This window comes from Eublepharis macularius, chromosome 4, assembly GCF_028583425.1.
Source record: "Eublepharis macularius isolate TG4126 chromosome 4, MPM_Emac_v1.0, whole genome shotgun sequence".
Classification (NCBI taxonomy): domain Eukaryota; kingdom Metazoa; phylum Chordata; class Lepidosauria; order Squamata; family Eublepharidae; genus Eublepharis; species Eublepharis macularius.
Window position 1 is genome coordinate 161,621,806 of NC_072793.1, and position 15,919 is coordinate 161,637,724.

Genomic DNA, 15,919 nt, shown 5'->3' on the forward strand with positions numbered 1-15,919 from the left:
TTCTGCGTATGAGAGTTGTGTATAAGCGTTGTGCTTCTGCGTTCATTCCACTTGGAATATATTGAACTTTCTACCATTAGGGGTTTCCTGCCAGCCAGTTCTTTATGAGAGAATTATCATCATGTTGAAAGATGCTGTGTGTGTGTGTGGGGGGGGGGTCTTCATTACCAATGGCAAGATGAGGCCCTGTTAGGGAGCAAAGCATGTCAGTGTGGTATACTGATTTGGGTGTCTGGCTGAGATTGAAAAAACAGAGGTTTGGAGTCCTGAGTGTGCCATGAAACTCAGTTGATTATTTGGGGCCGATCATTCCCTTCAGCATAACCTATGACTCCTTTCCACTTTCCTTAAACAGACAAAGGTTTCTCCAAGCTTTTTTCAGTAAGAATATGTCACTTATAACTCTTTCAGTTTGGTGTAGTGGTTAACAGCACGGGACTCTAATCTGGAGAGCCAAGTTTGATTCCCCACTCCTCCACAAAGCCAGCTGGGTGACCTTGGGCAAGCCACAGTTCTCTGGAGCTCTCTCAGCCCCACCCACCTCACAGGGTGATTGTTGTGGGGTAATAATAACACTTTGTAAACCACTCTGAGTGGGCATTAACTTGTCCTGAACGGCGGTATATAAATCGAATGTTGTTATTATTATTTCAGCTGGTGTTCTTCAGACATTTATTAGGTTTCTCTCTGTATTCCAACAGGATATGATAGGGAACCAAATGAAATGAATGCAGACAAAGAAAAGGATATGGAGGAGGATGAAGAAGCAGGGAATCTATACAGATCAGGAAACAAGAAACAGGACAAGAAATTATCTGCCTTTCAAGGCAGGGATCCCGAAGCAATGGTTTTAGAAGAGAAAATAAATGAAAGTAAAGATAAGACTAACCACTGTCTAAATGAGAAAAGATCCAGCCAGAAGTCTAGTGGTGAGAGAAACCAGGGAATTTACACAGGAGAGAAACGCTACAACTGCTCAGAGTGTGGGAAGAGTTTCAAAAACAGCGCACACCAAAAACAGCGAGTCACCAAAGGACTCACACAGGGGAGAAACCATATCAATGCTTGGAGTGTGGAAAGAGCTTTACACGCAGCACAAGCCTTAATTGTCATCAAAGGATTCACACAGGGGAGAAACCATATGAATGCTTTGAGTGTGGGAAGAGCTTCAGATGCAGCCAAAGCCTTAACGATCACCAAATAATTCATACTGGGGAGAAACCCTATGATTGCTTGGAGTGTGGGAAGAACGTCAGATGCAGCGCAAGTCTTACTTCTCACCAAAGGATGCACAAAGGGGAAAAACCATATCAGTGTTTGGAGTGTGGGAAGAGTTTCAGATACAGCACACACCTTCTCACAAAAGGATTCACACAGGAGAGAAACCATATAAGTGCTTGGAATGTGGAAAGAGCTTCTATCACAGTGCACACCTTACTCGTCACCAAAGAATTCACACAGGAGAGAGACCATATCTATGCTTCAAGTGTGGGAAGACCTTCATACTCGGCATATACCTTACTACTCACCAAAGGATTCACACAGGAGAGAAACCGTATCCATGCTTGGAGTGTGGGAAGAGCTTCAGATACAGCACACGCCTTAATCGTCACAAAAGGATTCACACAGGGGAGAAACCATATCAATGCTTGGAGTGTGGGAAAACCTTCAAATGCAAAACAAGCCTTAGTTATCACCAAATGATTCACAGAGGGGAGAAACCATATGAGTGCTTGGAGTGTGGGAAGAGGTTGAGATGCAACAAAAGCCTTGATTGTCATCAAAGGATTCACACAGGGGAGAAACTGTATACATGCTTGGAGTGTGGAAAGAGCTTTGTGTGCAGTTCACATCTTCTCACAAAAGGATTCACACGGGAGAAACCATATGAATGTTTTGACTGTGGAAAGCGTTTCTTTCACAGAAAGAGCCTTATTCAACACCAAAAAATTCACACAGGGCAAAAACATACCAGTGCTCAGAGTGTGGAAAGTGCTTCAACTGGAGCTCAAATCTTGCTTCCCATCAGAGTATCCACATTGTAGAGAAACCACATAAATTTTTTTAGTGTTGGAAGAGCTTCAGTTTTTGTAAGAGTCCAGTTTCACATGAAATGATTCACATAGGGGAGAAGCCATGTAAATGTTCATAGTCTGGGATGAGCTTTGGTCAAAGAATAAGCCTTAGTTTACATCAAATGGTTCTCTTATTCAATAAAATGAAGCTTATCCTGGTCTCACAAGAGTTGTATCTGCTATCCTTTCTGACAGTCCAATGTCAAAAAACTCATACAAATGTTCTGATTAAATAGCTGGGAAGTACATAAGACTACAGTAGAAACAGGAAGTAGAACAAAAGCGATAATGAGGTGGCACACAAGTGCTTGTATAGCTTGTCTATTAGTAAAATTGTATGACAGGATACTATATTTTGTGATGCTTTCCGTAAATACCCATTTATTAGATCATAACACATGAGGCTATGTTAATGGTTAGAGTGACCAGCACCATGTAGTGATTAGACTGATGGGATAGGATCTGAGAGAGCCAGGTTCATGATGTTATAATGGGTTAGTTGTACTTGGAATTATCCGAACCCCACTGTCAAACTGGCAGGATCACTGATGGAAACTGGGAAGTATACTTAGCACTGAAGATTGGCTGAAGCAACTGTGGTATTAATGAATAAATGAACTATTTATAGCAGTAATATTCAGTGGCTCAAGAGCCACATGTGGCTTTTTGATGTGCCACTTGCAGCAGATCTGACTCTGAGCACTGTTCCCCCGTGCATCGCTTACCTTATGTTTCAGGAAGGTAGGCAAGGCTCTAGACCGGTGGGGCGGGTAATTGGCAAGTAGTTCCCACCTTGAAACAGCCACTGCTGGAGGAATGGGTGAGCTGTGGGCCTTCCTGAGGTACAGGCCTCAGATGAGAGGGAAGTAAAGGTGACTTGAGAGCCAGTTTGGTGTAGTGGTTAAGAGCGCAGGCCTCTAATCTGGAGAACTGGGTTTGATTCTTCCCTCCTTCACTTGAAGCCAGTTGGGTGACCTTAGGTCAGTCACAGCTTCTAGCTCTCTCAGCCCCACCCACCTCACAGGGTGTCTTGTGAGGATAATAGTAGCAGACTTTGTAAACCGCTCTGAATGGGTGTTAAGTCATCCTGAAGGGTGGTATATAAATCGAATGTTGTTATTTTTTGGTTGACAGTAATTGTAAATGTGGCTCTTCTGGAACTGGGGAGTGAAGGCCACTGGTTATCGATAGTTAAAGGGGGTAGAAACTAGACAAGTGATGTTTATTCAGCCTTGAAAAGTGCTTATTGGAGTTAGATTCTTCAACATACAGCAAGGGGAGTCATATTTTTTTCTATTTCATTGAGGGTCTTTCTGTCTAGTTTTTCAAACTTAAAATCTAGCAGTTGGTTTCCTTTATTTGCCTATTGGATAGTGACTGTATTGTAGTGGTCATTGGGATGGGTAGGAGAAGACTTGGGGAAATGGAGACTCTGGTAAAGGATCATCAAGTGCTGTTATGACGAAGCTGTTTTAAAATCCCCCTTTGAGTTTACAATTAGTGTGGATCAGTTATCTGGTGTCCTGATCAAGAATTTTTTCCCTTTCTACTTAAACCTGTTTCTAGAAAGTTAAAAGGAAACGTCTTTCAACTTTTTCATCGATATCTCAGTCAGCCTCAGTTAGCAGTGAGACAATTTTGGCTGTGGCTCATCTATGGTGGAGTGTTTTCAATTTTTTTGTCCATGTTCACATTTTTGGAAAGTGGTAATTCAGCCTTTTAATGAACTGGTGGGCTGTCATATACTCATTGATCCCCAAGTTTTCTGTTGAGATGTGTAAAAGGGCACATTGCCATTTCAGAGGTAGAAGTGGTCTTGAACCTATTTTTCACTGTTATGTTGGTGTTAGCTGCAAAATGGGAAAAGGTAGAACTGTTGAAGGGTGAATGGTTCCAGTGTGTGGAATATTGCCTTATTAACAAAATTAACATATTATCGTGTTCTTGAAGGTGAGAAATGTTCTCTTCGGTGCTTTTAAGTTATACTGCCTCTCCTCCATAGTTGAGAGTCTGACGTATGCGATGTGAAATATGGTGTGTTTGAATTTTGTTGTATTTTGGGGGGAAATCCCTAATGAAATCAATACAATAAAGCATCATCATGTGATAAACAGTGCATGAAAAAAGTCTAAAACCTTCATAGACATTTAAAGTGAGGTTTCTCTTCTATCTGTAAAACCCTAGACATGTAGGTGCCTTCCTCACCCCCTCGGGCACACAGGTTGAGCAGCTAAGAGTGGTCATAAAAATGGTTGTGCCTCTTTGCAGAGTGGCCCCTTCAGAACACTTTGATCTGATAAGCGCAGCTGCCATGAGGGATCACACCAGGGAAGGCTGTGGGTCCTAGGCCATGATGGTCTTCAGAAGTAATAACTGTTGGAAATAGCAATGTCTGGTGTATAACAGCAGCAAGAAGGAAGAAGAGCCTACCATGCAGGGGGCAGCAAGGATCACTTAGTTAGGACAGTGAGAGCAGCACCTCTCTTGTTTCCTGGAGGGTCATTTCCTTGTTTTGTCTCCTATTGGGCTAAACAGGGCAATATCCTGCTTCTTCTCTCTCCTGCCACACTTCTTCTCTCTCTCTGCAAGATGTAGTCAGATAGCAAGGATCTTTCTCTCCTCTTTACTCTCAATTATGTAACTTCCTCAAATAAAACTTTCACAATCCATTCTACCACAGCTTCCCATGGTTTGTCAAGGTGTGTTCTCATAGGTCCCAACTGTAGTGATATGACGTTTCACCCCAGGTACCCGTATAAGAATTTTTCATGGGATTTTATGAACGTTGGGTTCACAATCTATAAATATTCAGGGGTTAAGTTCAAACTGCCCTTATTTTTAGTCTGGTTGAAAGAACAGCCAGCTTTTCTTCCCCCTATCTCAAATCCTCCTAAATTTCAAGATGCTGAAATTGGCAAGAAGAGCCATTATTATGGTAATAAATGCAAACCAGGAGGACAAAAGAGCAGGATAGGTATGGCCAGAGTGGGCTGGTTGAGCAGTGGGGGCTAGTTGAGCCTTTTTGACTTGGATCTTGCTCTTGAATTTTCTTTCTCCCTCTCTACTTGGTAAATTTCTATTGGGTGGGGTTTGGAGGCCTCCTACAATGAAGCAGCAGCTGTCCCCTAGAAAAGGCGGGGCGGGGGGAGAAATGTTTTGGATGAGAGATGAAGCCCTCTTTGGGACTCTGAAGGGCTCCCACACAGGTAAATGCTTTAAAGAAAAATGCACAGCGAGGAGGAGGAGGAGGGAAGGCACTTAATCTGTAATCTTTAAAGATATTTTGCCTCTCTCTTTAACATCATAGTGTGCTGTAGAGATCACGTCTCCACTGAGCTCCCTCCCCTACCAAACTCCTCCCTTCCCAGGCACCGCCCCCCCCCACCAACTTCAGTAATTGGCAACCTTAACACATACAGGGAGGAAATCCTTGCCTCTGGCATTGCTGCTTCTCGCCCAGGCACAGCAACTATGTCCGAGAAAGCAGCAGGATTTGAGTCCAGCGGCACCTTCTTAGGCACCAACAAGCATTTCAAGGCATCACCTTCCGAGAGTCAAAGCGCCCCTTGTTCAGGTGGCCTCCTTCTGCCCACATCTCCAAACGTCCCGTGGGGTGGTTGAGGGAAGGGGGCTGCTTATCCTTGCGGAAGAAAAGACTCTCACTCCCACAATCCCCTGCAAAACACGTGAGAAGTATCACGTGAACAAATTGCAGCCGCAAGAAAACGCGTGGAGGAGGGCGCAGAAAGAGAAAAGAGCCGGGAGAGGTATTTGATGCGCGGTGCTCGGCCCTGGGAAGGATGCCGGGCCCTGGGGAGGATTTCTTGCATGGGGAGGCTTTTATGCCTGAATGTTGCATATTTGGTTATGGGGGCAGACGAGGGAAAAGCGGGGGGGGGTCTACGCTTTGTTTTTCTGGGAAGCAGAAGAGGGAGAGGAGAAATTAGATTTATTAAAACGTGGAGTCCCCAAACAGTGGACAAGATATGGAAGCAGATAGGGCGGGGAAGGGGGGAATCGCCCCTAGCGGAGGGCTCCATTTCTCCCCTTTATTAACATCAGACTGAGTTAAATGGTAGAGAAAAGCCGGGTAAATGGGAGGGATGGTGGGCCGGGGCGGGGGGGCGTAGTTCTGTTACTCTTGCCTTGCATTTCTTTATTGTTGTTGCATTTTTAACGCAGAAAAATATGCAGTCATTCAAAGTGTCAGAACAAAGTTTGACAACTGGTAATTTTAACAATGCTGCCTGGCTTTCTTTGTTAACATTCTGAATTTATTCATTTAAAACATTTAGTTTTATAAATGTTGCTTGTTTTACAACAAATGTATAATCCACCCTTTGTTTTACCAGAATCTGTTAGTACCTGAGCCAGTGCTGTTTTTGCACCATCAAAAGTTTTAAAGATCATCAGAAGCAACCACGTGTTTTAGATATCCAGACACAACTAGAAACTGATTTAATGGTGTATCACAGCCTCTAAAATTATTCAGATCTGATTCCAATTATGGAAAACTCGGAGTGCAGTTTCAGAAGCCTGCAGCAAGCACCTGCCTTACTATTTCACTTTCAAAGTGTGTGAACTATTGCACAGAAATCAACGAGTGAAGCTAAGACCAGAAGTCATCCAGTTTGACCTCCAGTTCTGTGGGGCACACATTAGCCTAGACTGTGTGAGGCCTAGTTGTCTCACAGTGGCAGAGGAGGTAGTCGAATCTGTTTCTGGATGGTTTCATTGCAAATGGAGGTTTAGAAAATCCTCACATTTGGGAAAATAGCATGCTAGGGGATGAGGATAGGCTAAAACCTTTTGCACACCAGCTTTCTATGTGCTCGCTTTAAAAAAACAAATATGCAGGAGCATTCATCCACCTGTGCTCCTCTCTGCAGTCTGGCCAGAAACAGGTTTTCCACCTTATCCATTGTTAAGGAGAACTAGGACCAACTATATGGTTAGCTATTTATAAATCTATATATTGAGCCCATCTGGAGGAGGATATATTGGGTTGGATCCAGTAACTCTCTTTGCCAAGTGAGAGAGTTCTTTGGGGGGGGGGTGGAGAATTCCTCCAACAGCAGAAAACTCTTCCTTTTGGTAAAAACACTTTTCATAGTGAAAGGGGATCATTGGCTGCAACTCACAGAAATATAAGCCTCTATCCTCTCAGTGGGCTCCATGCTCAGAGCATTCTTCCTCTTTGCCTACAACTTCCATTTGTGCAAGATCACTGGTTTTTCAGTGAACACTTGCGCAAATGGAAGCGCTTGCAGAAGAGGAAACGAGCTCAGAATAAAGGCAATCTAGGAACTCGTTTGTAGGATCCTAGCCAATCTTAACAATATTCTTCATGAATGTTACTGATTTACAAGTACTTGAATATTTATAACAGTGTCAAAGAACTGGACACAAGTTTGTATTTTTAGCTTTATTTTTAGCTTTAGTTTTAGAAATGGGTTGCTGGTCCAAGAACTTGAATATTTACAACAGTAAATCAAAGAACTTGATACAAGTTTGTGTCCTAAAGATTGTTTCTGAGATCATCTTTCAGCAGTTCTTTCTCCCATCATACAGCTGAAAGTGAGAGATTCTCAAAGCAACTTGAGATGTTCATGTACTGTTAGGTTTATGAAGCCTCCCCCCTTTCACTATTCCTTTTGAAAAGTTTTCTACAAATCTTCTCCTCTGTCTTTCTGGAAATCTTTCCAGATCTCTCGTGTCCTCTCATATCCTCTTCAGACATTTTGTTATAAAGAAAAAAGAGCCTCCTGACAGATTCCATTTCCTTTCTTATCACAGAGTGCAGAGTGATGTCCATCTTTTAACTTTCAGTGGAAGAAAAATGGCCTCAGAAGAGCCAGCGGAGGTAGGCGATTATCCAAATGCTAAAGAGCCACGTCTGTTTTATTCTCATTTTCAGAGAGACGGGGTATGCTCACTTGATCTCCGGGCTTTGGGAAATGTGAATCCCATACAAATGTCTCCTCCTAAAAGAAAGGAATTGGAAGTGGGGGAAATACACCATTTTTGCTAAAAGGAGGGGTCTGTTTGGAGGGCATCAGCTCTAGTTTGCTGCATGAGAGCAAGCTGGGGAGATGACTTCCAGGTCGCCGAGACTGAGGGCTCCTTGTTCTTGCAGGGACCAGTGACCTTTGAGGATGTGGCCGTGTATTTCACAGAGACACAGGGAGCCCTGCTGGATCCAGAACAAAGGGCCTTGTACAAGGAAGTCATGATGGAGAACTATGAGAACGTGGCCTCCTTGGGTAAGGAACTTGCTTTCTCATTTGGTAGAAGCTGAAAGACCTTGAAGCACCTTGAGGTCTGTCAGTGGGACACAATCCTCATTTCCCCCAGGCAGTAAGAAGTTTCTTCCTGCTAATTGATGAATATCCAATTGGATCTTCTGTCTCCAGTGGGAAGGACTTCTTCCTGTGCTGGAAGATGCCTCACTTAAATGAAGAGAGCCCATTATTAGCTTTGGGGATAGAACATCAATGCCTAATTATATACCTACCTCAAAGAGGAAGTTTGTGCTGACCTAGTCCCTTCCTTCTTGTGAAGGGTGTCTGATCCCCAAGCCAGATCTCATCTCACGACTGGAACGAGGGGAAGAGCCGTGGGTGCTGAATTCCCTGGATGCGAATGAAAATGAGATCTCTGATACCTGCTCAGGTGAGGGGTTGTGGTAAGCAAGACAACTACCAAAAAAAAAGGCTGATAGGCTGTGGAACTCTTAATCTGCTAAGAAATGGTGAGATGTCTTTTGCCCACCTCCATTCAGAAGAGCAGAAATAGTCACAAAGCAGGCAGTGTGTTTATGAGGAACGTGTTTCCCAGGTCTTTGCAGGCGCTCACCCGTCCCAACATTTCCACGTTTCTTCTTTCCCTCTGATCTCAGATTCTCAGTATGTTTATTTCCATGCTGAGCAGTTTGGCTATTTTAATTTGATTTTATTTACTTCACTTAGCCCTCATGTTTCTGTCCAGCGGGGACCCAAAGTGGTTTAAATCCTTCTCCCTGCCTCCACATTTTCCCCTCACAATGACCCTGTGAGGTAGACCAGGCTGAGGATGTGTGTCTGGTCCAAGGTCAGCTAGGAAGCTTCCATGGCTGAGTGAGGATTCGAACCTGGGTCTGCCAAATCCCAGTAACTACTATACCATACTGGTTCAAGAGTCACTGAGCTAGAACATAGCCTGACAGTGCTTAAAGAGCCCACCTAACTACTGCTTAGTTTTCCGATACAATTCAAATTGCTGATCCTTATAATTAAATATCTAAATGGCCTGGGATGAGGGGTGGCCTGTTTACTAAGGTCTTCAGAGGCCCCCACACTTGCACATTAGGGGCTATGAGGGACAGGCCTAGAGATGTAAACTTTCTAAAAATGTTGAAGCTGGGAGGCGGGGAAGGAATTGAGGGGGCTGTCCCGGGGGAAAATGTTTCTCCCTCCCCTTATATTTTCCATTCCTCCAGGCCTCCATGTGTCTAGGCAGGGCTTTTTCTGTTGTAGGATCTTTGAAATTTACTCCATGCTAACCCTCATGGCTGAGGTGTGTGTTTGTGAATGTTGCGCCTACGTAGTTGGAACTAGTCTTGTGAGTCTTTCCCATCCCATAAGGACAGTACACCATCAATACATCATCAAGAGGATGGGAAAAATCCACAAAACCTTGCTGACAGCCAATGTGGTATAATGATTAGTGTCAAACTACACGAGAGTTTGAATCCCAATGCTGCCATGAAGCTCAATGGGTAACACTTTGTCATTCTTTGTCAACCTAACTGTCCTCACAGGATTGCTGTGAGAATGAGGGGGCCATGTATGCTGCCCTGAGCTTCTTGGAAGGAAGGAGAGAGAAAAATTGACTAAGTAAATAAATTGACCCCACCCATTTGGCTGTAATATTTACACACACACCCACATCTTGGAGAGAGAGCGCCCTGTTCATTTCTTTGGATGCAATACTTACACATTAATGTCAGCCATGTGTACTTATGCAGGGGCTGCACAGATGAGATACGGCAACTGAAAAGGCTTAGTGGTATGTGCATGAAGGGAGCTCTGTTTCAAGAACAAGAAATTTGATAGTGCAGTTTTGATCATTCTCAATTATTGAAGGATTATTTTTTCAATTGGTTATTATTTCTTTGCAGGGTTCATTCCATTCCCAGATCAAGAGAAAATTTTGCCTCTGTTCTTTATCTCAGCAGATGACTTGAGTAGGCCTGCGTGCCTTGGGGGAGTCAACATACAAGGGAAACCCTATAAATGCTTGACATGTGGAAAATGTTTTGCTCGCAAGTCATACCTAGAGGGCCACCAGAGAATCCACACTGGAGAGAAACCCTATAAATGCCCAATATGTGGGAAATGTTTCTTTCAGCAGCCTCACCTCATGAATCACCAGAAAATCCACACAGGTGAGAAGCGTTACAAGTGTCCAGAGTGTGGAAAATGTTTTCATCATCATTCAGGCCTTGTGAATCACCAGAGAATCCACACAGGAGAGAAGCCTTACAAATGCTTGGAATGTGGGAGATGTTTTACTCAGCAAGCTCATCTGAAGAACCATGGTAAAGTCCACACGGGAGAGAAGCCCTATAACTGTGCAGACTGTGGGAAACGTTTTGGTAACCGCACAGCTCTCCTGAGTCACCAAAGAGTCCACACAGGAGAGAAACCCTACAGATGTTCAGAATGTGGGAAACGTTTTGCATACAGCTCAGGCCTTGTCAACCACCAGAGAATCCACACAGGAGAGAAACCCTACAAGTGCACAGTGTGTGGGAAATACTTTTCCCGCCATTCACACCTTGCAAAACACCTGAAAATTCATACAGGGGAGAAACGCTATAAGTGCTTGGAGTGTGGAAAATGTTTTGCTGACAACTCCACCCGTGTGCTCCACCAGAGAGTTCACACTGGAGAGAAACCCTACAAGTGCATGGAGTGTGGGAAATATTTTGCATATCGGTCAGTCCTTGTGAATCATCAAAGACTCCACACTGGAGAGAAGCCATATAAATGTTTAGAATGTGGGAAAAGGTTTACTCAGTATGGAAACCTTTTAATTCACCAGGTAGTCCACACTGGAGAGAAAAAATCAAAATGTATGGAATGTGGGAAATGTTTTTCTCACCAGTCATACCTTACAGATCACCACAAACTCCACACAGGAGAGAAACCCTATAAGTGCTTGGAGTGTGGGAAGAGTTTTGCTCAAAGATCCACTTTTGCCACACACCAAAAAGTCCACACGGGAGTGAAGCCGTATAAATGTCTAGAGTGTGGGAAATGTTTATCTCAAAAATCAAGCTTTGAAATGCACCTGAGAATCCATACAGGAGAGAAACCCTATGAATGCCTCAAGTGTGGGAAATGCTTTGCTAACCGTTCATGGCTTGTGAGTCACCAGACAGTCCATACAGGGGAGAAAAAGGCTAAATGTTTGGAATGTGGGAAATGTTTTGCACGGCGCTCACATCTTGCAAGCCATTGGAAGGTGCACACTGGAGAGAAACCTCACAAGTGCTTGGAGTGCGGGAAAGCGTTTGCTTACCGTTCAGCATTTGTGAAACACCAGAGGGTCCACACAGGTGAGAAACCATATAAATGTTCAGAATGCGGGAAATCTTTCGCTCTACAGTCCAGCTGCACTAAGCACCTGCGAGTCCACACAGGTGAGAAGCCTTATAAGTGCGCTGAGTGTGGGAAATGTTTTGCTCATCAATCAAGCTATGCGACACATCTTCGAGTTCACACAGGAGAGAGACCTTATGAGTGTCTGAAATGCGGGAAGCGTTTTACCCAGCATTCACACCTTGTGATACATCAGATCGTCCACACAAGAAAGAAAAACACTAAGTGCCCAGATTGTGGGAAATCCTTTGCTCGTCAGTCGCTCCTTTTGATACACAGGAGAATCCACACGGGCGAGAAACCATACAGCTGCTTAGAGTGTGGGAAACGTTTTAGGCAACGATCACACCTCAGGTGCCACATCAGAATCCACACTGGAGAGAAACTGTATCAGTGCCCCATCTGTGGGAAATCTTTTGCTCAACTCCAGAGCCTGATTAGACACCAGAAAGTCCACAAGAAAGAGAAATCTGATGAATGCCTTGAAATGTCAGAAAAGGGTAGGCTTGAAAAGAAAACTGCCTAAACATGAAAGATACCATACAGGTGAGACACACTGTAAATCTTCTAAATTGGTCCACCGGATGAAATATTTCCTTAACAGTAAATGCATTTGGGTTAGATAGACAGTTTGGTCTAGAGCTGGCAAGGACAAAAATGCATGCACACATGCCCAATCCTCTTATCTAGAACAACCTTTAGTTTCTTTCAGTAAACATTGCTTGCACAGGAGTAGAAACATAGTTTTTAAAATGACAACAGATTTTCAAGAAGCTGAATTCTAGGCCTTTCTATGCTTTTTCTATACTCTAGTGGCATGTCTGCGTGCACCCAGCCCTTCTGTATGTACTGTTGGCTTTGTGCTGCCTCTCTGTCCTCTTCAAGGCTCTTGATTTAATCATTTTCTTGTTTGATATCCCAGCACTTTTGAAGAAGGGAAACTCTGGTCCTAAATGTGGAAAAGTATCAACTGAGGAAATATCAACTGAGGAAGCTACACAGGACAGAAAGCTGTATGAGTGGTTTGCTTGTGGGAAAAGATGTGATCTTTATTCATAAAGAGAAAATCCATGTGAAAGAAACAGTGCTTGGGAACCTTTCTGAGGCGATGTCCTCAGAAAAATAAGGCTCTGAGGCAATTTTGATAAGATGTGGTATTTAATTCACGTACTGTGGGAGAACATTTTAATCTTCCACGACATTTGATTGCTGAGCTAAGAGCAGCAGTCTTCAAAACAAAGAATCTTCAAGGGAAGATTACAATGTGAGCCACTGATCTAAACAACTGATCAAACATTGCCAAGTGGTTCATGCTTTGATGAATTGTTGATAATGTTTCACTCAAGGGGTCAAAAGTCTTGTGCACTGCATGGACTTGCTTTTGGTGTTTTTCGTGGCAGTCACTTTAACTAGGTGGGTTTTTTGTAAGTTGAACTTATGGGATATAAATCAGTAATTGAGGGGCATGATCCTGCCGCCTAACAGGATAAACAGCACTAAACTAGCTAGTGCACTGATTAAAATGTTTGATTAAGATCTGGGAGACCCAGGTTCAAATCCCCACTCTGCCATAGAAGCTTCCTGGATGACCTTGGGCCAATCAGTCCCTCATCCCCGAACCTGCTTTACAGGGTGGTTGTTGTAAGGATAAGATGGAGAAGGGGAGAATGTTCTTGTAAATACCTAAATGAAGAAATAGATTTGGAGCTGTGTCTGGGCTATGTGCCCATCATAGGGAGTTCAAAAGGAGGAGGAGGCAGGTCTATGGGACATTGCGGACGTTGTGGGTAATATTTGTTGAATTAGTAGTATCTTGTTACGGGTGGCATTGCCTGTTAGCAGTATCACATCATCTGTCAGAAACTGAAGGGGCCAACCATGCAGTTCCATCTTGTTAATAAATTGATTAATATTTTCAATAAATGCAACTACTTCAGCCAGCTTCAGGGAGTATCTACATTCTAATGTGCTCTCTCTTGGACATGGACAGGCCCTCACTCCCAGAGGCATGCTTATTACTGAAGCTATAAAAACACTTCAGCAGCAACCCTCATGTGTGGTGAAACCTAGCAATACTTGTCACTCAGCACTACAGTGGTTATTCAACAAAAAGGCTGCTCGGTTGATATTAATATCTGTTGGGGCCAGACAGTCTTGATTTGGCTGAACTGCAGGAGCAACAACTCAGCTGCTTTGTGAAGAATGAAGAGTGCAGACCAAATTCACACATGTCGCTTTCAAGTCTTTCTCTAGCTGCAGGTGTGCCTGTGCAAAAAATTAATATAGTTTTGCATTATACTGAAAAGAAATTAACACTCATCCTTGGCTATCACCTTTCAGTTTTCCTGCCCACCGCCCTTGTGATTTTGGTCTTAGCCATATTAAAAGATAGAATAGCACATGGGAAGATAGACGGAGGTATAGCAAAAGGAGATCATTATTTCAGAGTGTGCTAACAGTATGATGAACAGTATGAGTGTGCTACATGAATTTTAATGCAACTGACTGAAGGCCCCACAGGGGATATAGGTAAAAGTAACCAAATTTAGACGTGTCCTACTAGCCAAGAACTTCTTCTGAGCACCCCTTGCAAGATGGTTGTTGTGAAGATACAATAAAGTGTGTGTGTGGGGAGGGGGGAACAGGTATGCTGCCCTAAGTTGCTTGAGGGGACGATGGCATACAAGTATAAATACTGAGCCACTTTACAGCAATCAATTTGAAAGACAGCATAAAGGCAGTTGAGAAAGTTTTATGTGGGTAGCCATGTTGGTCTGCAGTACAACAGCAGGATTTGAGCCCAGTGGTTCCTTAGACACCAACATGATTTTCAGGGTGTAAGCTTTTGAGAGCCAGAACTCCCTTTCTTCAGATGCTCTTCCTTCTGCTCAATCACCCACTTAACACACAAATCTCTCTCATGAGGCTGTGGTGAAGATAAAATGGAAGGGAAAACCATGTACATCACTCTGAGTTCCTTAGATGAAGGACAAAGTAAAAATGTACAAGACAGTCAAAGTATGTGTGTGAGGGGCAAGTTCCAGTTCCATTTTCTGACTTGCAAGCTTTCACTAGCCAGGGTGTCTGAGGAAGGAAGAACTCCCTAAACCTAACTTCCTGCTCCGGTGTAACTTGGCCTACTCCGTGCTCCTCTGTTATGAGAATTTTAGGCTCACCCATTTATTTACGTACTTCATTTATTCCCTGCCTTTGACCCCTACAGGGACCCCCAAGGTGGCTTACATCTTTCTCCTCTCCTCTATTTCATCCTCACAACGACTCTTAGGTTAGGCTGCCAGTATGCGCCTGATTTAAGGCTATCCCACGTTTCCACGGCAGAGTGGAGTTTGGAACCTGGCTCTCCCAGATTCTGGAAGGATAACATGAAGGATAGGAGAAAAATGTAAGCTGCTAGTGAGGTAATAAATAAATTGGTGCCTAATCTTGACTGTCTATGGAAGTTGTGACAAACTAAGGAAAAACTGAGAGCCAAGCTACAAGTGACGCCTGACACAGGACACTTATCAGCTTACCTCAAGTTTTGATGGGAAATGTAGGCATCCTGGTTTTACAGCTTGGCTCTCCATTAGAGCTGCAAGACCAGGATGCCTACATTTCCCAACATAACTTGAGGGAAGCTGACAAGTGTCCAACCTGTGTCAGGCGTCACTTGTAGCTTGGCTCTGAGGTGTTAAGCCTTATGAAATGAGGCTACTGTATATGGAAGTTGGCAATTAGGAAAGGAAGTCATGTTGGGAGTGGCCCCATCTCAAAGCCAACTTCAATTCTGCTTCCATCAAAGGAATATATTGGACTTTAGCTGAACATCACACAAGTGTGTAGTGCTAGCAACACTAAGTGAAAGAAAAAATAATTTGTTCTCTACAGTATGTTATCTTTCCTTCCTCATAAAAGTGCCCTGACTTGGATAAAGTAGGTGAGCTGATCTTGTTAGATCTCAGAAACTAAGCAAGGTCTGCCTTGGTTAGTAATTGAATGGGAGACCTCCAATAAAGAACAGGGTTGCAGAGCCAGGCAATGGCAAACCACCTCCGTTGGTCTTTCCATGAAAACCCCACCAGGGGTCGCCATACTTGAGGGCACTCTCCAGCACCACCTCATAAAAGCACAAGAGTTTACCTCACAGGATTGTTGTGATAGGTGAGGCTGAGAGTGACAGGCTCAATGTCATCCAGGGAG

General features: G+C 43.6%; 1 protein-coding gene across 1 annotated transcript; it reads left to right on the forward strand.

Moving 5' to 3' along the window:
- The first annotated feature begins 5,821 nt into the window (after positions 1 to 5,821).
- On the forward strand, positions 5,822 to 14,947 carry LOC129327739 (zinc finger protein 260-like). Its single transcript, XM_054976498.1, has 5 exons — positions 5,822 to 5,842; positions 7,872 to 7,938; positions 8,212 to 8,338; positions 8,637 to 8,747; positions 10,234 to 14,947. The coding sequence occupies exons 2-5, from the start codon at positions 7,915 to 7,917 to the stop codon at positions 12,243 to 12,245; spliced, it is 2,274 nt and encodes a 757-aa protein (XP_054832473.1). The 5' UTR covers positions 5,822 to 5,842; positions 7,872 to 7,914; the 3' UTR covers positions 12,246 to 14,947.
- Positions 14,948 to 15,919: the final 972 nt, after the last annotated feature.